The sequence below is a fragment of the Sebastes fasciatus genome, chromosome 8 (genome assembly GCF_043250625.1).
Source record: "Sebastes fasciatus isolate fSebFas1 chromosome 8, fSebFas1.pri, whole genome shotgun sequence".
In the NCBI taxonomy this organism is placed as follows: domain Eukaryota; kingdom Metazoa; phylum Chordata; class Actinopteri; order Perciformes; family Sebastidae; genus Sebastes; species Sebastes fasciatus.
The window spans coordinates 17,024,536-17,048,227 of record NC_133802.1 but is presented as its reverse complement, the minus strand read 5'-3'; the positions used below and the strand labels follow the sequence as shown (position 1 = coordinate 17,048,227).

General features: G+C 41.5%; 1 protein-coding gene across 13 annotated transcripts in view; it reads right to left on the bottom strand.

Annotated features, from left to right (window-relative positions):
- Positions 1-23,148, bottom strand: part of LOC141772654 (serine/threonine-protein kinase WNK2) — a 48,907-nt gene extending 25,759 nt beyond the window's left edge. For 6 of the 13 annotated variants that reach the window (XM_074643886.1, XM_074643891.1, XM_074643893.1 and 3 more), the window contains exons 1-7: positions 22,517-23,147; positions 21,332-22,161; positions 3,761-3,933; positions 3,337-3,557; positions 3,087-3,244; positions 1,236-1,324; positions 564-783 (exon numbers count right to left, since the gene is read on the bottom strand). In XM_074643886.1, coding sequence (XP_074499987.1) covers positions 564-783; positions 1,236-1,324; positions 3,087-3,244; positions 3,337-3,557; positions 3,761-3,933; positions 21,332-21,982 — 1,512 coding nt within the window. In that variant the 5' untranslated portion in view covers positions 21,983-22,161; positions 22,517-23,147. Of the gene's footprint in view, positions 1-563; positions 784-1,235; positions 1,325-3,086; positions 3,245-3,336; positions 3,558-3,760; positions 3,934-21,331; positions 22,162-22,516 lie in introns of all 13 variants that reach the window. The other 7 variants (XM_074643889.1, XM_074643887.1, XM_074643890.1 and 4 more) reach the window with 3 other exon arrangements.
- Positions 23,149-23,692: the final 544 nt, after the last annotated feature.

The following is a 23,692-nucleotide window of genomic DNA, read 5'->3' as shown; positions in this document are numbered from 1 at the left end:
GGAGAAAACCATGTAAACAAAAAGGAAAAAAACAAAACAAAACCGCAATCACTGTATTCCTGGAAGAGCAAAGTAAGTTATCACCAGCAATCTGCATTTGAGTGCATTCCCCAATGATGAGATATGAGTAATGCCAGCAGCTAGACATGCAAAGCGTTGACATAGCGGGGCCGGCCGAGTGTGCTTTTAATGCATGTTCATGCATGTGAGCGTGCCCCACTGGCTAGCTCACGGTCGCCGCACTGCACTGCTCTCATACGGTGGTTACAGCTGATAACACCGTCACCGACTGACAGCGCCGTCGCAGAATGGTAGCACCCACCCTCCGGTCCCTCCCCCCGAGGTTAGCACTGTTAGCACCAATAGCTACGAGCCCCCGGCTCAAGTGTCGCCACGTTGAGAGCCGTGCAGAACAATAGAAATGCTCCCAATCTCGCATTTAGCACCGTTAAGGTAGACATCACAATGTAAAATAAAGAAGTACAAAAGACAAGTCACAGGATTCCGAATATTTTACATGTATGAATACGTTCTTCTTGCTATACCATCAATTGTTCACTCACCATTTCTTGTGCCACAACCTCAGGGACCTCCTTCTCCAAGTCAAACGTGAACTCGATGGCTCCGCTCTCCTTGTACTTCCCTTTTAACTTCTTGTGGTCCTCCACCCACAGTTTCAGGGCTATCGAGTCCTTTTTCCCATCGTCCTCCTCAGCTAGCTCCACCCTAACGCCTGTGTCCTCAGCAAAGAAAGCATGGTTCAACAGGTCTTTGATGGTGTACCTGGGAGAAGGAACACCAAAGCTCAAGACTCAGGCACAAATGGGTACTGCACACACTGCTGCCATATATCTGTAATGTACAGCAATTGCAGATAGTGTGTGTTGATAATGTAAGGTCATCTTGGCACAGTAATTACATCATACGTGGACATGGATTTGCTGCAGGGACAGAGCCACTCACTGAAGTCACTCACTGAACCCAATCATGCTTCAATAAAAAAAGCCACTGGAAGCTAATTAAGGGTTATTTTCCCCTCTGTACACAAACTCATTATGTAACAGAAATTGAAAGACACCCTGCAGATATGGTGGGGGACTGCAGTGCTGCTGAGAGCCCAACTGTCTGTGCCACAGCAATGAAGCGGGGGAGGTGAGACAAGGCATGAAAGATGACAGGGCACCTTGTGGACCATATTGGCCGGACACTGGACGATGATGGGTCCAATCACTCACCGCTCCTCTTTCTTTTGGCAGATACACTCCCCAATAATCTCCTTGATTTCAGGATCCACGACCTTGTTGTAGCTGGCTGGCTTCACTCCCTGAGGAAAGGGAATTATAAACAAAATGCTGAGGACACGCCATGAAAGGATATTGTATTGATGAGAAATACTGACGAAGGAAAAACAAAGGGAAAGGGATGCTTTTGGGACCCCTAATCTGATCTTTTAAGTATCAGACACTCACACCCTGTAGGCTTGTCAACGTTGACAGAGTACGGCAGTTGTGGTCAGCTTGAATACATGTCAGTTGCAATGGATTCAATAAGGCACTCAAAGAAACCTTCAAAACCGCTCCTGCAGCATAGTCAACTTCTCTTTATACGAGGGCTCAATATATTCACCAAATGATATCTTAACACACAGCGTGCATCTTAATCCTCCGACACGACCTTGGTCTGTGTGTGTGTCTGTGTGCTGATTTGCGCATGTTAGAGCATCTCCTCCTCTTAAATTGGTCAGGAGAAGCAGCGGTCTGGAGTCTGCCCTGGTTCCTGATGTTGTTTTGTTAGTGAACCACAATTAGAACATTGTTGGCCTTAATTACTATGGTTCATAACATCATGAGCATATGGATGGACAGTGACAGCAGGAGTGGTTTGACTAGTTTCTATAGACATTTTCTTACTCTATTCCACTGTGAGTGTTTCATACTCAATAGATTTTGGTTATAGAGAATTACTTTTTAAAATGGTAGCAATTTTGGTGATATAAATTTTTCTTATCTCAGCACCATGATCTCACTTTCTGCATCCAATTTATAAAATATATGCATCCTCTGGATTAACAATTCTACCAATTATGCAGCCGCATGCTGTATGTGCTCCGGGAGTAGTTTAAAGCTATCAGGGTTTCTCTTTGATCAATCTCCTATTAATATCCTGCAGTGGTCCCTGCAGGGCACTCTAATATGCATACAGTAACAATGCAGAGAACAGTATCTAGAGACAGCTGCACTGATGCTGCCTGACCGTTATCATGGGTATAGAGGCCTTCTCTAAAAGCAGGTAAATGAGGCATCTCTCAGATTCCCTCACTGCCAAGTCTCAAGCGTGGAAAATCAATACTCTTCATCAAATCAGGAAGACTATCATGACTTTAGACACCCCCTGATCTAAAAAACGTTTGCAGTATGTTTTCTTTGCAGAGACACACTCATTGAAATGAAGTGGAATATAGCCCCTCAGGCTTTATCTAAAAAACAAAGGAGATTTGGCTCCCTCTGTGACTCCATATGGCTCATTAGATTCTCCACCCAAGTAACAGAGTAGAGCAGATCATGTACTCTAAATAAAATGCTGCATTTCTGCAATTAAAATCTCCCTGGACTTGTTATGTGGTGAAGCAGCTAAAAACATCCCTGACATCATAGCCCCCTATCTCACAGGTTCACTAAGCACGACTCTGAGTTATTACAAAAGCAGGGTCTCTTTTAGAAGGCTGCGGCATAAACAAGATTGTTTTGCTGACAATTTTAGACACACATAGTTATACTCTATGTACGCTAGGAGAATGAGGAGGATATTTTTGTCAGTTTTGTTATTCATACTTGATATTCTTCTTTATTTAAATCATTGATAAATGTATGGTCTAAAAGTTGTTGTATACAGTGTGTGTGAAGACTAACGAAAAACTTGTGCATTCCCTGTTTTGTCTGTACAATAATAGCAAAATTCATATTATTATATTTTCAAAGCTGTTATCATTTTGGGCTACTGAGCTTACAGTATCTATGTTAACTTTGTAGCAAGTCAAACATTCATTTCTGAAACAAACTGGAAAAATGTACAGTATCTGGACTCACGCTAGTGACTTTGCGGTATATCTGAGCAGCGTTCTGACACTCGGAGTAGGGGTATTCCGACGTGGCCATTTCTAGCATACACATGCCAAAGGCGTAGACATCCACAGCCTCATCATAGTGCTCTTCATACATCTCTGGAGCCATGAACTCTGGGGTGCCTGAGGAGAGAAGAGTGCCCAGTGGATATGTCATTTATCTCTTTACTGTAAGAACCATTAATCTGCCAGGTTTACATTTCGAAGTCTCATACCTATGACGCTCTTAGCAAAGGAAGCCGCCTTGAGTGTTGCGAGTCCTAAATCCCCTATTTTGACCGAGCCTGTAGGTCCCGTGATGAAGATGTTGTCACATTTGAGGTCCCTATGGATGATGGGAGGAGTCCTGGTGTGGAGAAAGTGAAGGCCTTTCAGGATCTGTCTGCACCAGCTCCTCAGCACCTTTGGCTTCATTACTTTGAAACGTTTTAGATAGCTGTAGGAAGGAGAGGGAAACACATTACCTGACAAGATAGGATGACATTTCTTAGACACACTATAGAAATGGAAGAAGTGAAAAGGTCACTTTCACCTGTGCAAAAATCGGTCTATGGCATAAATAGTTTTCTGAATGTGTGACGTTTTCTTATTTGTCAGAGGAGTTGTCTTTGTACAATATCTGCCTTCAAAAGTACTCACGTTTTTAGCGTCCCTGACGTCATGAGCTCCGTTACTAAAACAATGCACTTCTTCCCTTTAAGGGGCGACTCCCAGAAGTCATAGAAACGGACAATGTTGGGATGTTGAAGACCCTTCAACATCTCTGCCTCCTCCTTAAAGCGCTGACGTTCCACTTTGGACAGCTTGCGATCCTAGAGGAAAGACGACAGATGCAGCAGAGAGAAGTCTTGAATATGAAGCCCTAATGGTAAGATACTTATTATACTTATTAATATATTTGCTTCACAGGAACTGCCAGATGGAAGAGGCTTTCACCTTGAAGGCATTTCCCTGCACATTTTAAATTCATGCATCCAGTATGTTTTGGCAAGTGGGAAAGAGGGAGGGAGGTTAGTGTCAGTCTTTGAGCCATATATACATCTCTAATTGGACGATATGTGTATCAAACAGTTTGTGTGTTTGGGAAAAATCCAGATCAACGAGAGCTAGTTAACGCTAGCTGTTAGCTCTGTGCAGGACTGTGCTGCTTGGTGAACTCTCTCCTGCTGATTTCAACATGAGAAGGGCAACTGATTTACATTTTGATGTGTTCAAGCTCTATTCAGGAAAAATTGTTTATTGGGCAGAGGTAAATTCTAACATTATCATGATATTTTAAAATGTAATCTTGTAAAATGTATTTTTGGTGAGAAACTTGAATAATTTATTGTTTTACCTTTGTTTTTACTATGGTATCAAATTGGTATCGAGAATTGTGGTATTGGTATCGACTACTAAATTTCTGGTATTGTGACATCCCTACCTCTCACTTGTTAGCTTTAATTTATCAAGAAATACAGAGGCTGTGGAGAGACACATTAAAGGGTGAGTGGGGGGGGAGAATGACCCACACATTAACATGGTCACACCCACTACACACTGCAGCTAAAGGTTACATGTCATCGATCTCTTACATCTCTCTCTGTCTCCTTCACTTGCTTGCTCACTCTCTCATCCACTACCTTTTGCTCCTTTACCCCCTCCCCCCATATCTGCAATCCGTCTCTGCACCCCTAACACCGACCACTCCCTTCTCCGTAACCAAACATCCCTCGCACACACAGAAACGCATCTTCGGTAAGCGCTCTCTATACCGTCGCTCTCTGGTTCTGTGTGAGGCTGACCCCGCTCTGAAAGCACCTTGCTCTAGGTAGTGCCAAGGGGTTCTTCACTGCGATTTCCGTTTTTGTTAAACCACCACAGCACGACTTATGTAACAAACGTACACTCAGCACTAAGCACGGAATGGAAGCACGACCCCACCCCTCACAGAGACGGACGACACCGGTGGTGGAATGCGATGAACACAACGTAGCGAGATCTAATCTATTTAATTATTCAACCACAGTGAACTCCCTGTGAGATGAAACTGCAGAACAAATACGAAATCAGCCTAAATAATCTAAAAATTAACAATGAAGCAAGATGTGCTGTGATGCAATGTGTTGAGGAGTGAAGTGATATGATGATAGAGCATGGTGTGTGTGTGTGTGTGTGTGTGTGTGTGAATGTGGCATATTAGGTTTTGTGTGCAAGTGTGAGGGGGGGTGGGGATTTTCACTGCACTCTTCTAAAGTCCCATGAATAATTCAGTTCTGCAGAGAACCTTTTCTACTGAGCCGAGCTGAGCAATGGAGGGCTGGGGCCGCCCAACTTGGGCTGGGTTATCCCCATGTGCTCTTTTTGCTGCACAAGAGCAGCACGTGGACTGAAGTTTACCTGAACCACAGGTCTAAAAGGAGGAAAGAGACAGACAGCTTAAAGCAGATTTTAACCCCTGAGCACTGCAGCTCTCCTCCCTTCAGGCGACGCTCCTCTCCTCACATTACCATTTTATCTTTCTCGCTCCCTCCTCCTCCTCTCATCATCTCTGCGCTCATCTTTCAGGAATCCTGCTGCTATTCATAAATAACCCCACTCACCCCCACCACAGAGTGTTCCCCAAGTCCCAATCACACTCCCCACACAGACACACACACACACACACACACCTCCAGTCACTCTCCCACTTCTGTTTTCCCTCACAGCAGACATTGGGGCTTCTGCATAATTCAGAAGCCACATGTAGGCTCAGAGGTGTTGTGCACAGCATGGCGAGATACACAGACAGATACATATGCACACGGAGGCAGACACTAGAAGAATGCCACTCCCAAGACACACATACCAGACAAAGGATATCACGGTAAGCATCGGTATATGAGATTCGTTAATTGCTGCGTCGTTGCTGTGAGGGATGTGAGCTTTTAACCAGTGTGACTCATTATTACATTACAGTTGAAATCCGAACAGCGCTGCAAATAGATCATAATATTTGTGTGTGCATGTATGTTTTCAGAGTCTTATCAAGCCTGTACTGTACACATGGCTAAAGAAAAGGCTCAGCTGGAGTGTGGAGCCGCCCAGGCGAGGTTAAACACACACACACACAAACCCATACCGGGCCACAGGGACAGGAAAATAGATTGTGACATAAGCAGGAAGCGATCTATAAAAGCGGTGCTCGATTCTGCTGCCACCCACTACATCTATGTGCTGGACCATATTAGTTCCACAGCTCTGGTAGCTTGTATAGCTACACAGACATATCAGACCAGGTAATGGATTATAACATTAGTCCTGGGAACTTTGCAGGCTAATATACCATGAAATTGCAAAACTATGTGTTCAAATCAAGTTCCTGGCGTAATGTCACATGTTCTCTTTAGTGCATGCAGTCCATTTAAAAGAGAGCGTCCTTATTGTGGAGAGATGGCTCAGTGACTTGAACACAGGCTTGCAGGAGATTGGAACGCAAATGGAATAAATCAAAACTAGAAGTTAACTACCTCTTTAAATTCCAAGCGTGCTCTGTCCGCTGCAAAAGCAGCATGTTTCTCTCATAAACTCAATCCCAGATTTCTATTTGCCACAGTAGCCAAACTTCCCCAAAAGATGACGTATTTCTGTAGGCCAACCAGGACATTAGCATCGAACTGGTTCCCTCGACAAAAAGCCAAAAGGATTTTTACATTGGGTTTTGGATTATTGCAGAAAATAAGCTCTGTGGCAAACACACGTTTATGACACTTACACGTTTTGTTCAGCAAGATAATCTCCACAAATGAACACCATTTTCATGAGTTTTAAAGTGTGAATGCAAAGTAAAAGCTAATGTTAGACTATAAATGAACTAAACCACAGTCGAATGAGCGTGAGTATACATAACAAGGCTGGAAAGACGGACGAGTTGACGTCTTGTAGTTTCATTTAGCGACTTGTTAGCAACCGCCTTTTTTTAAGATACATTAAGGCTTCAAAATTCATGAGTGGGATATTTACTTACTAACGTATTTTATATCGTAGAACAAAACATTTAACGTTCTTAAGCTTGTGTTAACCCTAAACCTTATTTCAGGCATCTAACTAAAACCCTATTAAAAAAAAACATCGACTTCGAGAAGAGGGAACCGGAAGTGCTAAATTGCTAACTCATTTCCGGGTGTTAGGACTCATTCATGCACCACTCAGTACAGGGCTCCTGTCTGTCCCCAGAGGGAAAAAGAAGTCAGCTGGCCAATCCTTATCAGAAGCGAGAGTTAGGACAGAGGGTGCTGTACAGATTAAGTCCCGTGAAGCAAATTGTGATTTGTGATATTGGGCTGTATAAACGAAATTGACTTGACTGCTTTACATGAGGATCTAAGGGTAGATACAATAAAGCTGTCAGACTAGTTCCCAGTTACAGGTGCTAATTAGATTTTATATAAAAGACTCTAGCTGTTTTCGTGTACCCTCTATGGGCAGAGCATGGCACAAACACTGAGGCCACCTATGCTACAGAAGTTCAGAATGTACGGTATGTGCTGGTAGATGGCATCACTCCATGTGCCTTACAATGCCAGCAAAATGAACATTTTGTTTTGTTAATCAGCACAATTCCTTGCCAAGTCTACTTTTAAGTACCAAAATTAATCTGGACACTGAGTTTCTAAAGTGCAACATACTGGATAAAGAAACTACCATGCCATTGGTGAACTTGGTGAACCTTTAATACATTAATATCTTAGATAATTGAGGAGTGTGATGTGGAAGCTAGTCTGTGTAATGTAGTCAGCCTCGCTAATCAAGCTTAATTACTGGCCTATTAAACTCATGCAGGGAGCAGAGAAAACACACATAACACAGCATAAAAATGTCAAACAATGAACATCCTTCATGTGAAAGTAGTTTGAGTATCCTGCTCTCCAACAGACACGAGCACTGACAGAGAGCTCTGAAAGCATGTCAAATGATTTATCATTTAATTGGAAATTCTTCCATGAACAGAAGCATAAAATAACAAACTTGTTATGCTCAAACAATGTCACAAACACTAGTGAGTCAAAACATTGTTTCACTGACAACAGAATGACACAGCCCATTTTTCCTGCAGTGATTGCACTTTTTCCTGGATTAAAAAAAAGCAGTGAAGTGCCACGGGGATTGAGGTGGCTATATCAGGATGAGTGACTACTATTGATTATCCACTAATAGAATCAGACTGCCCCTAGTGGGGGAGCTGCTGGGCTAAAGACTGTTGAGGCAGGCCGCCTCTCTGGAGCATCAATCTAAGAAACATCTGACACACTCACACGAACACACACAAGATGATAGATGCTGATGGTGTTCTCAAACTGAAAAAAAAAACTTTATAAGTAAAGATTCTGAAGCTGAAAACTTGTGGGTAGTGTATTATCAACAATATCTCCCACCTGTCCTCATACACGACATTCAGACACACACTAGCATCACCCACAAATTGCTTTAGATATGCAAAAAAGGTGAGTCATGACATTTATCAAGATGGATTCTTCACATCTCATAACTGAAATTACACACCCCAAATTAAGGGTGTGAATAATCTTACACAAGCCTTCAGTCTAGAGAGATACACACAGATCTTAGTAGGCTTAGAGCAGGTAGACAGACAATAACCACTTTTAATTAAATCAGTTTCACACTGTAAAATGTGGTATAAAACAGCCAAATGACTGCAACATAAAATTGATGACTGAATTATAAACGATTACAAATTTGAATCAGGGTTGTTAAATCACTTGTGATATTCTTAAATATGGGAAAAGCAAAAACTAAAATTTCCAAATTCTGTTGATTAGTCTCTTGTGTTAATGGAGCTTTACGAGAGGATGCCAGGTACCTTTTTTTCATCAAATAAAGGTTGGTACTATCGCCTCTTTGTGCGTTGCTGTCTGTTGATTATTTTCTCAATTAATCGTTTGGTCTATAAAATCTCAGAAAATAGTGAAAAATGTCTATCCCAGTCTCTAAAAGTCCAAGAGGATGTCTTCAAATGTCTTGTTTTGTCAGATACTTAGTTTAATATGATATAAAACAAAGAAAAGCTGGAAATCTCCATTTTCGAGAGAATGAAAACAGCATTTTTGCATGAAATCTTACTTTAACGATTAATTGATTATCAAAAATAGTTGGTGATTATTTTTCTGTCAATCAACTAATCTATTAGTCGACTAATTGTTGTAGCTCTACAAATGATCAAAAACAATCTGCCCTATACGGCAAACATACGGGACTGGATCATTATTATCAACTCCAGAAAAGTCCACTCTATGATAAAATGAACAGTCTTTTACTTTTGTCTTAATGCATTGTAGTTAACACCCAACATAAAAGAGAAAAGCACAAAGGCAAAGATAACAAGATGTATTCTCTAATAAGAAACCATAGGATCATAATGTTTTTGGACATTGGCCCGGATGGGTCTATAAAATGACCAAGCAGCTGACCCAAGTCACCATCTAGACACCATCCAGTCTGTCTAATCTAGTGCTTCTTATTCTCACAGTACCCCTGATGAGGCCAGAAGAGTTCACAGGTTCTTACTTAATATTCAGATCTCTAAGATCAGTCAACCAGTGAAATCCACAACCGTATGAGTAAACTTATTAAGAGAGCAACAGGTTTCAGCATTAGTCCTAATTATGGCAGTCAAATTACATGCGCCAAAAAAAATCAATTGTCAATTTAGTCTCTCTCCACAGCTTTGTGTTCCTAATTACAATTTCCTCTTTCCCCCATTAACTTGGCCTCGTCTTGATCCTTAGTTAACAAGGAGCAGATCAGCATCATTTGGGTTTAGCAACAATAGTGTGACAGCGATTTACTGTATGTTCAAATAACTTGTCAACAAGCTCTACTGTAAAACTTACTTATGTGTCACAACACTTGGCTAAAGAGATCAAGAAAGAATTTCACTCCAGGATGTACTTATAACACAAACTAAAACCAAACTCTGTTGAAATCATAAAGATATTTAAAGGTAAGCCTCACACACACAGAAACCACAGAGGCCTTAGTATAGCTTTTTAACACTGCAATGAAAAGGTTCAGTCACAATGATAATGTGATGCTTTATTGATCCATGCAGGATGATTCTCTTTACTGGAGGTCAGAATGATACAGAACACCATCCCTAAAAGCTGCGTCTTATTCACAGCTTAGATATTTCTATAATGAGGATGTTTGGAATAATTAAGGTTGCTAGGATTAAGGAGGTATGCAAAATTACTTGGCCACCCTGCCACCCTCTGCACCCATCCTAAATAACAAATGACTATTGCAGCACCGCTGCCGTGACAAAAGCTGGTGCAGGGCGAGCCATGAGCCAGCACACTGCCCACAGCTAGATGGTGTCCCATCAGTCATGACTGCGGGAGAATTTGACCAGCAGCTGTGCCAGTCACTCTGTTATCTCTATTTCACTGTTACCCTCACACACTACACCCAAGCTGTGTTAATTGGTACACTGGCACTCAGGGGGGCACATTTTAAACAAGGAAGAGCTGATGTGACTGCTGTAAGGCTAAAAGGAGAGAGTTATCACCAAACATTGTCAAGGAGGAGCCTAAAAGACAGGAACAATGTCGAATATGACAAGCCAGACACTGTTTTAATAAGACAACAGTACTATTAAAATCTGCCTATGGCCAAATGGCTACTCTGCTTGGTGTGAAGGGAGTGAGATTAGAAAAATGAGGGGAGACAGATAAGGAGAAGCTATGAGGAGGAGACGTATGACTGACACCACCACACCCCCAGCACCCTTAGTTAACAGGAAAGAAACAGGAAAACAAAAACGCATTATGTCACAGCTGCACTTATGACTAAAACTAACTATCAGCAGACTACAGTGAAGGTTTGCGTAGGTGTTTAAGTGTATAACTATGCGTCGGGCCGATTGTGACCGGGAGTGAGCCAATTTGGATTAGGCCACACAAACCTCCTATAAACCTCTTTCCTGTCACAGACTAAATGTGTAGGCTGACGAACAAACAGTTCTTTGACACCGAGATAAAGAAAAATTTCTGATTACACACTTGCCTCCTCAATAGATTAAAGCTTCTTATGCAACGGCCGTGACAACTGACTGATCTTTGTTTAGAGCATGATTAACGCTGGGTTTTTAGAGGTCAATGCTGATATTAATACGAGTTTTAAGAATCAGATGAGTCATCGGCTGACCTTAATTATCAAAGCTGACTGTAACGGAAAATATAAGATAACAGCAAATTTGAATTGTAAACTTTACTGGAATTTGGAAACTCATTTTCTAGAAATAACAAAACAAGTAAAGTCAAAATGTTACCGATAAGATAAAAATGGTATAAATATGATAAAAAAGAAACATAAAAATATATAAATAAATAAATATATAAATATATGTATATACTAACTGGATACATCTGCAACTAAGAAAACTATTGATTAATCCGTCCATTATTTCTTTGATTAACCAAAAAATCATTTAGTCTATAAAAAGTCAGAAGATAGGTAAAAAATTTGAAAATCATTTGGGCATTTCCCATAATAACCCAACGTGATGTCTTGCTTGTTTTGTACATCCAACAATCCAAAACCCAAATATATTCAATTTACTCACATAACACATAACATAAACTAGAGAAAAGTGGAAAATCGTTGCGTTTGAGAAGCTGGAACCATAGAATGTATGGCATATTTGCGATTTGATTTGAATAATCGCCTTATCTTTTCAGCACTAAAGCCAATATATACGGATAATACGGGCCTGTCTGTGTATTAGCTGGGCTCCAATCTTGGACACACAGTGGAACAGAGAAAGAGACAAAGTGAGGAGTCCCACTGTGTCCTATTGGTTGTCGCAGAAAAACAGCAGAGAAAAGTTTACACTTTTATGAAATAAAACATTAACCTTCAGGGAAAAAGCATCGTGATTATTTCACACAGCAAATAAGTGTGATTACTGTTTAGGCCGTCATCTTCTGACTGAATTGATTACAAGACAAGATGCCTGATCCCCAACCCAAAGTCCCCAAAACCTTCTGCGAGAAAATTGGTTTCGATCAGATGCACAGCAAACAGACCTGTTAACCTCCCTCACCCTGCTAACAAGGTAAGTCACTGAGATTTAAAGTACCGTAAATAACACTGTTTTCCTTGATGCTCCTCTTCAGTAGTGCTGAAACTAGTTATATGAATGCTTATACAGCCAAGCTGCAAAAATCTAAATAGGCCATGTTTTCTTAACTTTTTCATTTCAAATTATCAAGACTTCATAGTAGACCTGAGGCCCGACAGCTGGTGGTGACATCTTCAAGACACACGTTCTGCACAGACACCAAACATCCATGCTTAATGGTAACACACAGATACTCGGACCCATTGTAAAAACCATAGAGTAGTTAATATGAATAGCTGTGGTGCTATGATACCCAGGGTGGCAATTTCACCCAGCCGCTTGAGTCAAATATTCACAAATGTGCTCAATGCCCAGCGAGGACTGGTGCAAGCCAGAAAGTGAGAGTGTGCAGGATGGACAGTCTTTTTCCCACATCACTGATGACGAGGATTGGAGCTGAGACAAGGCAGAGAAGAGTGGTGCGCTGGGTAGAAATGTCCTGAGACAAACTGGGCGGCCTGGTCTACCCCCTCTCCCTTGATCATTTCATCAGTCGCTGCAGTGTGGGGGCACAGTGCCAGAGAGACAGCCTTGATTCAGCACAAAACCCTAAACCAGACTAAACACCACACAGGCAAAACTCGAGCAAGGGTTTTTCCCCGCATGGAGAATTTAAAAGCAGTCTTCTCTTTTAATGTCCGAGGTACTGTTAACAAAACTTGTCCTGGTCATCAATAATAAAACCAATTTCAAGAATGCTGTGTTAAATGCATCAAATTGCCAACTGTACAGTAACTGCAACTACTACTCCAAGGTTGTCATAGGTAAAAAGACAGCATAGCAGCAGGAGGATATGCTATCTTAACATTGCTGGCCAATAAAGTCATAATTCACTACATTAACAAGGTGCTGCCAAATTTGTCAAGTTTGACCGTAGACAGAATATAGGACAACTGCTGCAGGAGGACGGAGCCAATGATGAAGGGGAGAGTCAAAGTACTGGTGTAACAGACCAACCAACACCACAGTTTATAAGTTGATTTATATTTTGTTTTGTAAGAATCTGAATCTGCAAAGTAGCTAGTAACTAATATTATCAAATAAATATATTAAAGTTAAAAGAACAATATGTCCCTCTGAGATACAGTGGAGTAGAAGTGGGCTATAAAGTTACATAAAATGGAAATACTCAAGTAAAGTACAAGTACCTCAAAATTGTACTTAAGTACAGTACTAGCCTAAATGTATTTAGTGCTAGAGCACAACATTGTTTACAAGAGCACAAGGTTCTTCATAGATCTAGCCTCTTCATTTTGCTCTCAAAGTGCACCAGATTGATGCATTTAAATTTAAAATCCAACCAGTACAGTCTCATCAAATTCTGGATGGTACCACCTCCGCCTCATTTTGAGCCAGGAAAAACCCTGATCTGATTTTTTTTTTTTTGGAGTCCTATTATATATAGGCTGTGCATATACAAGCTGTACAGCTACCTGTCTATATACTGTATTATAAACAGGACAGCCAGATGAACAGATCATTTTGCCTTTCTCCCTCATTTTTCTAATATTTTGCCAATGGTGCACATAATACAATAAACACCTTTCAGTACAAGTCAACCCAGTGCAACATCACCACTAACTACAGCCTTTAAAATGACCACAGGCTTGAATCAGCAACTCTCTGACGCAGATGAATATGATAAGATTCATAAAGTTAGGATTTACTCTGAATTTTCTGGTATTAAGTATATATTTCATGCAACATAGCAACTGCATGTGCTTCCTATCTAGGGCCTGGTGCATTAACTTGTTTGTTTCAGTGTACTTTCCATAAAAATAAATAAACTAAGGTTCAGTAGGTAAGCCAGGGAAAACCTCTGCAAGCTCGCATACAGTGAAAACCCCTGGGGAGGTGCAAGACGTGTACAAATTGCACGTATAGCCCAGCCACACAAACTTCACAATTTTAACAGTGATGATTAGCTCAACAGCAGAAAAAAATCAGAGAGAAACTCTGCTCATCTATCAAACAGGCATTGAACATAAGAGACTTTACATATAAAATGAGCTGTCAAAATAAGCGCTAACAGATTACAGTTAGTAAGGGCTACTGTGTGGCCATTTGTTTTTCACTCATTAGTAAGTAAACAGCTTAGTGATGCAGAGGTCAACTAGAGTGCGTATTAAAAATAATTCTTGTGTTCATACCACAGAGCCTACAGTAAGCAGGAGGCTTTAACAGGATACAGAGGTGCTCCAAATTCATTCATATATATAACCTGCTTAAATTCCAAAAGGGATTACTCGTCTTAATGAGCTGTTGAGACACTTTCTATTGCTGGGTGAGGGACGAGGGAGGTCAAAGGCCGTTTAAGCTAGTTACATTTTCCTGAGTTCAAAGTTGTATGTATGCTAGAGGTGTGTCTGGAGGTTGCTCAGTGAATCCTGGTATGATCACTGAAGACAATACGATAACAATCGATCAGATATGAAGGCACAGCAAGCATAATTCCATATTTTTGGACACTTGATATAACTGAGAGCAGTATGTGTCAGCTTTAACAAAAGTCTGTTTTTAAGTCAAATTAATGGAGCACACAGGGATGCAAGAGGTCAGATTGCCGGTGCATTAATGGTTAACATGGTAATGTAGTAGAACAGAAACAATTGACAGAAATTTTAATCTGCAACTATTTTGATCAATAAGTAAACTGAAAAGCATTTGGTTTTGGACAGGGTGGACTGTTTCAGGCAAAAAAAGACATCTCATAATGTCACCAATGACTCTGGGAAAAGTCTCAAGTATGAAAACACATGCCAAATCCATCGGCAAGAGGAACAGTAGGCCCACACAGATCCTCAACAAAACTGACTGAAATACAGAACAGATATTTGCTTAACAACACTACAAACTGTGGCCTTAAAAGAGACAAAACAAACCATCCTACTAGCATTATGAGCTTCAACAACTGGATACTGGGCTACTGCAGTGTGCTGGAAGGTGTTTCTTTAATTATGTCCAACTCTGTATATTGAAGCTTTTCCTGCCAAGCATATCAAACTTATATAAGCGTTCTGAATTATGCAGATTTTCTTACAAATAGCTATAACTGTCTGAATAAGTAAAACCTTGCTGGTGGGCTCTTCAACTTTAGTAAATGAGGAAGAGAACTTCCCGAATTTCACAACGCTCTAATTTTCAAACCAGTTTTACTGTAAGTGGGGTGTGTGCATGCTGGGGTTCCCACCAGCTGTTGCTAAATATATACAAAAATTGGTTGCACAAAGCATAAATTAGTTTAGATTAAAAGTGAGCAGTTTATGGAACATTATTCCCTGGCATCTTTCCCTTTTCGACAATGTGTGGGACTAAGGCCATGGTGTCAGACTAAACCAACATGCCAGGTTATATTGTTTTGTGTGAGCCCGTACAAAAATGTAAAACTGATAACATGACACTGACAAGTACGCTTTTTTAAAATCATACATTTTTCTGATCTGTGCAAGAATGTTTAATAACGCTAACCAGCGTATGATTTAGATTCCATTAACTAGCCTCTTTCCAACAAGCCTGTTGGAGCGATACCACAGGCCACATTGCTGTGGCTCTAACAGGCCTGTCCTCCTTCCCTTTTCAGTTGGCTGAGTGACACGAGAGCTCAGGCATGCCTGAGGATCTGGCCGCTGGTTCTGGCTGCCCTTGCTTCCCTGGGCCACTTAAAGCCAAATGGGCTTTAACCAATGACCCACTTGAGCATCTCCAACTATGTTTTCCTTTTGCCATCTGAGCAGTCAAGAAGGAGTTGTTGTTGTTAGCACTATACATGATAATCCAAAGAGACAGCCACAAACTATGCTCACATTACCATCCTTGTAGCATGGCTCAATCTAATCTGCCATTACTGCAAAATCCAGTGTTTGGAACCAAGACATTGACCTAGTGAGTCATGGTGTCGTTTGCTGGGTCTGTTTGCTTCAAGGATGCCCAGATCTCCAGCAAACACTCACTGCCATAATATCATTGCCAGCTCTGCAGTCACAAGCCGAGAACCAGATCTAATCTACAGAACAACAAGCTCACTGCCAAATACCACAGAGAAGTCTGAACAAAGTCAGAAGTAAACTCTGTGTCTATGAGTGTGCGCCCACACAGCATTCAACACCAAGATAATAATCTATACACAGAGCCACAATTGGCAGAAACAGGAAGTTTCCAAAGTTGACAAAATAAATTCCAGTGAGCAATAATAAAATGAGACAAAGCAAACAGAAACACAAGAAGGGTTTCTTCTAGAAGAAAAAACTCCCAATAGGTATCTTTCTCTCAGATTAACAACCTTGCCTGTGCCAGGGCCATCTGTGTTATGCCAGCAGCCTGGCACGGAAAGAGATGTGGGGGAGATGGGGATGGGAGGAAAGGGGAAGGGGATAGAGAGAGAGAGAGAGGAGGGAGGAGGAAGAGAGACAGAGGGAATAAACACAGAACCAGATTAAAATTTCTAGGAAGAAAGCCATGTGACCACTGGAAGGAGGGAAAACAGTGGAAAATCACAGAGTCATATCTGCTTCCACAGAGAGCTCATCTGTCTTCCACCACAGTTAACTGAGCTAGGTAAAAAAGCCATTGTCTATATGCGACACAAGAGTGATGCATAGCACAGGCATCAAATCTTCACTATTTTGGGTGCAATCTTAAGACTAGTTGATACCCGTACTTTACTTGCAGTATGTTATTGAATATGACTGAGAAGATCTGGTGTAATTGTGGGCAGCGTGGGTTCTTGGCTCAGACCACCAGTCTTTAAAGTGACTTCTTACATGACGCACAACAACATTAAGCATGCTGGTAAATCCCACTGGAGCAACAAACTCTAAAATTTCTCTTTAAGAAAGTCAATAAAACATCTTATTTGCTGCACATTCGCTGGCCGAACTTAGAAAACCTACTCTAATTTAGGATATGTTCAGTCCTAACCATCACACAATGAAGCAACTCTAAACCTTGTCTAAAAGGCTTAACATGAAATGGCACTTTGATTGTGGCTTTGTGTACTATAGCAGCTTAAAACATACACTGAAATATCCAAAATGACTGGAGCTGAAACAGTTAGTTGATTAATCAAATGTTGGCGATTACTCTTCTGTCAATTTGATAATCAATTAATTGTTTAAAGCTGGAGTGTGGGACTTTTACATATAAAATAACGCCTGTTGCATTCAAGCCCTTGCCAAACAAGTTCACACAATGCTGATTAAGCCCATCGCCGCCAGGGAAATGTCTGGTGTCTGTGGCGACTTTCCCGCACTAGTGATGTGTTATCCGTCAACCAGCCAGAGCTAAAGGTGTCAGGAAGAGGGGGTGGGGGGGGAAGAAACAGAGAGAAAACATAGCGATGGAGCAGCAGCTAGGAGTATGGCAGAAAATCCTAAGAAGCGTCCAAGAAAAGTTTCAGGAGTGGACGCTCCAGATAAAAAAGAATCTCTGTGTTCAGAGGAAGGATTAAAAAAAAAAGAAAGCAATCGACGGTGAGAAAAAACACTACTGGGGGCGGGGGGAAATGTGGCAAGCTCATCTGCAGGCATACGTCTTAAGCATGTGTTGACAGTGTTCAATTATTCTCACTACCATAGACAAAAGTTCTAGCTTCTCAATTATGAATATTTGCTGTTTTTCTCGGTCTTTCATTATAGCAAACTCAATAACTTATCGGTTTTGGATTGCTCATCGGACAAAACAAGACACCTGACATAAGGCTTCATTTTATTCTCATTATCAATTAATCCATTGATTATTTTCTCAATTAATTGTTTGGTTTCTCAAACACCAGAGAAGGGTGAAAAATACCCATTACAATTTCTTAGAGCCCAAGTTTTGTCTGACCACCAGTCCAAAATCCATAGAGAATCAATTTACTGTAATGTAAGGGACAAGGAAAGGAAATCAACAAATCAATTAATCAGCAGATTACTCAATAATGAAAATAACCGTTAGTTGAAGCCCTAAAAGCTGGAGTAGGCAGGTTGGAGCAAATATGAAAATGATTAAAAAAAAAGTTATATTTTATTAAATGGTCACTATATCTTGACAGTAGTGCATGAGACAGATAACCTGAAAAAACATTCATGTGCCTCTGTGTCCTCCGGTGCTCCTAATGGCATCTGCAAGATTTCACTGACTGGAGGTAGGGTTAGATTAGAGCCGAGCTAGAGCCTGCCGTCTCTGAGCAGCCGTCAATCACTCGCGAACTCCGATCAAACGGTCAAACTAGGCAGCGCTGATCAAATATGAATCAATATTCTGTCACTATAATGCCTATTTCTCGCATAAAATGTTTTCAGAAACATCTCGTAGTGTACTGTTTAGCTGCAAAGTTTGTGGCCCAGCTGCCATGTTGAGCTCCGTTGAGGAAATACCCATCACTGCCCACCAGCCGGAGCAAACGGAATATTGATTCATAGTTGATCAGTGCTGCCTAGTTTGACAGTTTGATCGGAGTTCGTGAGTGATTGACGGCTGCCTCCGTTCAATGAACAGCCAATAGGAACGCTCTCTCTGAAATGACCTGCGATTGGCCAAAGTCTCCCGTCACTGGCTAGATTTTTTAAAGCCTGACAACAGAGCCATGAGGAGGTGCAGAAGTCTAGTTTTCTCTCAGAACACTTGAATAACAATATGCTGAAAGGTTATTATGGAATTTATGCCCAATGATGCCAAAAATATTCTGCCTACTGCCACATCAAAATTACAATTTCATAAGTTTTGTGTTTACAGATCTACCACACTTCATTTCTCTGACCTAATTCAGCACCACTCTAATAGTTTAATATTAAACAGCTTGTCATAAACCACTTAGAAAGTCCAACTCACTGGACAGTCAATTTTATAAAAGCGGGGTTAATCGACATGAGATCACAAGCAGTTCTCATCAACTGAGGAAGGCAGCACATGGGACCTTATTGACTCAGGCACACAAAGTCTCAATTAATGGTTCTGATCCGCTCAGCAAGCTAATGAACCGGAGAGCGCTCTGATGAAACACATCGATCGGCTCAGCATAGTATTTTGCTTATCCAACCGTTTTTAAGGAGGACTATGAGCTCAAAGCTACAATATATGAAAGAGCAACTAGATGAGAACATGAATGTGAGAAAGGAAGATTTGAATTGTGATTAACATCCGTTACTAGAGGGTTTTTTAATGTGTCACTAGGGGAGAATAAAATAGAGTAAATTGCATCCTGTAGGACATCCTAATCATCCGCTGAGTCCAATTGCAGTTCAGTGTTGTCAAATTGAGGGATTGCTCACCGCTACTATCAGCATGCATGACATCATCACTCAAATGAAGTCATCATGTCAGCGCTACTCTATCTGTACGCATGCCTAGCCAATGGCATGTTATCTTCAAAATCCTTTCCAGTGATGAGGTGTGTCACTGCCTTTTTGTCGGACAAAACAGGTTTCGTTCTTTCAGTGCATTCTTTAGTCACTGAGGTTACTGGCGTGGCGCAGCATGTTTTCAGTACCTTAGGAATTAGTATTCATTGAGGCCACAGGACCGCCACACGGTTCCCAGCATGCTACAGCGCACTTCAGCTGCTTCCTGTCTGCCTACCTCCTGTTGCACAGAGGGAGGGAGGCAGGGAGTAGCACGGCTCATAACATGCAGACACACTGCTGGGACAGAGCACGCACAAGCATCTCCTGCACTGTCCACTGTGTTCAAAACCATTACTGTACATTATCAGACAGGCAAATGACAGGAGAAAATATGAAGGATGGTAAACGTGTTCGAAATTAATCCTCAACTATTTTAATCTGAACGTTGAAAGAATAACAAATCACAGTAGAAGTTCTCTTTCTTTGAGGGGGCCAGTCATGCTTACTGTACTCCCCCTTAAGCCTCCTGGGAGACAGAGGCAGAGAGAGGTAATCCCTGCTGCAGTCTCCAAAGGACGGAAATAATTAGTTAATACCTTTGCACAGTCTAAGCTGGTGATTTTCCTGCGCCTGTGTAATGCAAGACAAGATAGACACTCCTTGTGCATTTGCAAAAACTGCTGATCGCCATTAGTGGTGGTATGCGTCTCCACGTCAGCAGCTAATGCTTGTTGTCAATCACTTCTCCTGTGTAAACCATTTAAAACTTCGTGGTAACCCATTTGCAACTTGGCGGACTCCCTCGCGAGGGCTGATTGACAGCTCCCTGAAGACATCACCATTATGCTGAACATCATGTGTGAACCTTCACCGACAGAGCGGGGAGCACAGAGAGGGGGCTTCCTGTGAGAGTCGGGCATTCCTCTACCAATATAAATCACTCATTGAAATGAAACTTGTGTATTTCTTGTAGAGAAGAATGTGAAGATAGTTATTACTATAATTGTGGCCCACGCCCATCTGCAAGAATAAGAATGAGAAAAAAGGGTGGTATATGTTGCTGCTGAATATTAGGGATGCACCTATACCCTTTACCTATAGCACTTTGAATTGCATTTGACTTGTTTGAAAGGTGCTATATAAATAAAGCTTGATTGATTGATTGATTGACTGATATACCGGATCGGATATCGGGCCGATATTGACTCAGATAGCTGGATCGGGTATTGGTGACAATGGGGCCGATCTATAAATTGAATTCTATTGTTTATATACTATATTCATTATATACGGGAATTCCTGTTTAAGTTTTGAACAATTTGTTGTTGACCTGAATCGTAATTCCTGTTAATTTTGAAGATTTTTACCAAGTTTGTGGTGTACTACTTATTATTTGAATAATACATAATAATTCAACAAATTCATATCTATGTATTTATTGGTTACATTTTGTTTTACAAAGTTAGAAAGCAATATTTAAGTCCAGCCTGATGTTGCCTTACACATAAAAGATTCCAGTCACTTCCACACAGTGAGTCATACTGCTTATTAATTTACTTTAATTTATTAACACTGGTATCGGATCGGTACTCGGTATCAGCCGACACCCAAAGCCCAACTATCTCTATTGGTATCGGGACTGAAAAAGTTGGATCGGTGCATCCCTACTGAATATGCTTGGGGTGTCACATAGATAGATTGTAAATCAGCTGCACAGTTTTAGTACTTTACCTGCAGCTCACACCAGGCAACTTCTACCCAGGTCTCGGTATCCAGTCCCTTGTAGACCGTCTTGAAGGACCCTCTCCCCAGCTCTATGTCAAATTTGAGGAATCTTCCTCCCGGGGATGTGGAAACTGCTTTCATCTCCGCCTCCTCCTCGTTGTCCTCACTGGCTGCCTTGATAGCGGCTTTACCACCATCATTGCATGTAACAGTCAAAGCATCTCCACCTTTATCCTTCTCCTCATCAGCACTGGCGCTCTCTGTTGCACTGTCCTTTTGCCCACCTTGACTTTCAGTGCTGGAGCCCTCCTGTATCCCAGAACTAGTCCCCCGCGTCCTGTCCACTATTGTCCTCAGGTTTATGTTCAGGACCTTATTCCTGTTATCACACTCAGGTGCCTCAAAGGCCTGCTCGTCTGCGTCTGAGAACCACAGGCTCCTCCGGATGAATCTCTGATGCACATTCCTCTGATAGCTGGAGGAAGGGTATAAACTGGGGTCACTTCCACCTCTCACTAATACTGAGTCCACATGATTGACATTTCCATCACCCATGGCCTCATACATGTTCATGGACAGTTCACACTGAGAGTCGGGTACAGGTGGATACTTCAGGAGCTGCTCAGAGTTGTTTGAATTAGGCTCCTCTGGCTCCATAGAGGTGATTTTACAAGTTCAGTCACTTTGGTTTCCAGGTCATTCGTGCCATGGCCACAAACTTCCTGACATGCAGCAGATCTTTAGAGATGAATACCTGCAGCAACCACTCGGTGACGCAGTTTGCCAGCAGAGAGATGAACAGAGAGGATGGATGACAGACGAGATCTCATCAAGAGCTGCAAAAAAAGAAGAAATGTTGCCAGTTTAGTGGAACAAAAATCACACAATTTCAGGTGTGTAAGGCAATGTAGAAGCTATGTATTGGGTTTATACAAGTGTAAGTCATTTAAGTTTAAGTTGTCATTAAAAGCAAGTGGATTAAAACACAAAACCCACGAGTTTAAAAGCATATTAGCAGCAGAACATCAACCAGGTGAAGAAGAAACTAGCAAAGCTGCCTCTCTGACGACACAAGTTTAGTTCAGCAACTAGCTTGGTTTGTTGGTGCTAATTTACCATTAACACTCATTTAACAATAGGTTAGCTTATCTTCAAACATTTTATTACCTTAGAACAAAAGATGGGACTTACCTATTGTTGAAAAAGCGAAGAAAACCCGACTAAAACCACCTCAGTGTGTTAAAGATACACGACACAAACCTCGCTAACGTTAGCCCGACTGTCCACAGGCAGAAAGGTGGACTTTAAAAAAAAAAAAAAAACGCCCTTATCTGCATAATATCCCCATTTTCACCTACAAAAGGACACTCAAATGACCACAAACAACTCAGTGATTGCTAAGTGAACACAGACAGCATATTGACGAGATAAAAAATGCTGAATATGTTGTATTTATCTCCTTTCAAGTCCTCCTTCGCATCCCTCCTCTTCGGGTTGCAGCAGCTAACGATGCAGACTCCTCTTCTCTCTGTGTGTGTGCAGGTTTCTGCTGGTTAATGCGGAGCCGCTTTAAAAGACTGACTGGAGAGATTTTAGTTTGCCTCCTCCACTCGAGCAATTAATTCACGCCGACAAACTGTTTTCGCTTGTCATCGTGTGTCTCTCTCCCCTTCATTAAGGTTACAACGGTGTGAGGAGGCACACAAATGTGTTTCCCATTCAGCCTCGCTGTGGCTCCACCACCACGCCCCTGGTAACGACTGAGAGGACCGGACCGGCCAATCACACGGCACGCTGCCGGGACACCACACAGAAACACTCATGTACTGCTGCTGCACTGGTTTAAACATTACAAGAGGGACACCAGACTTTTTATAATCAATGTTATAGTGGATGACAAAGCAGTTAAATGATTATTCCTTGCAAAAGCCTGTTATATCGTCTGTAAAACGCCCTATACCAACTCATCCAATCACATGTCTCTCTCTGCCCCTCACTCAGAGCTCAACAGCCTGCTGCTGCACACTATCCCTATATAGATATATATATATATAGATATATAAACTGGGGAAAAAAAGTTTGGAAACTTGTGTTTGGTGGATTATTTCTCTGTTGTTACAATGCTAATTGGCATTGTATTTAACATCGTTGGAAAGCCTGTTTATTTACCTTCGCAATGATGTCCAACTTGTAAGGATCACGCATTTGTGGGATGAGCAGCACAGCTGATTATGTGGGTAGCGCCCAAGAAAAATTTGCCAAAATGCTGATCCCTCAAGTGTTGAATTGGGTTGAGGTCTGGACTCTTGGCAGGCCGTTCCATTCTCTCTACTCCCACATTGTGGAGGTAGTCTGTGATAACCCTGG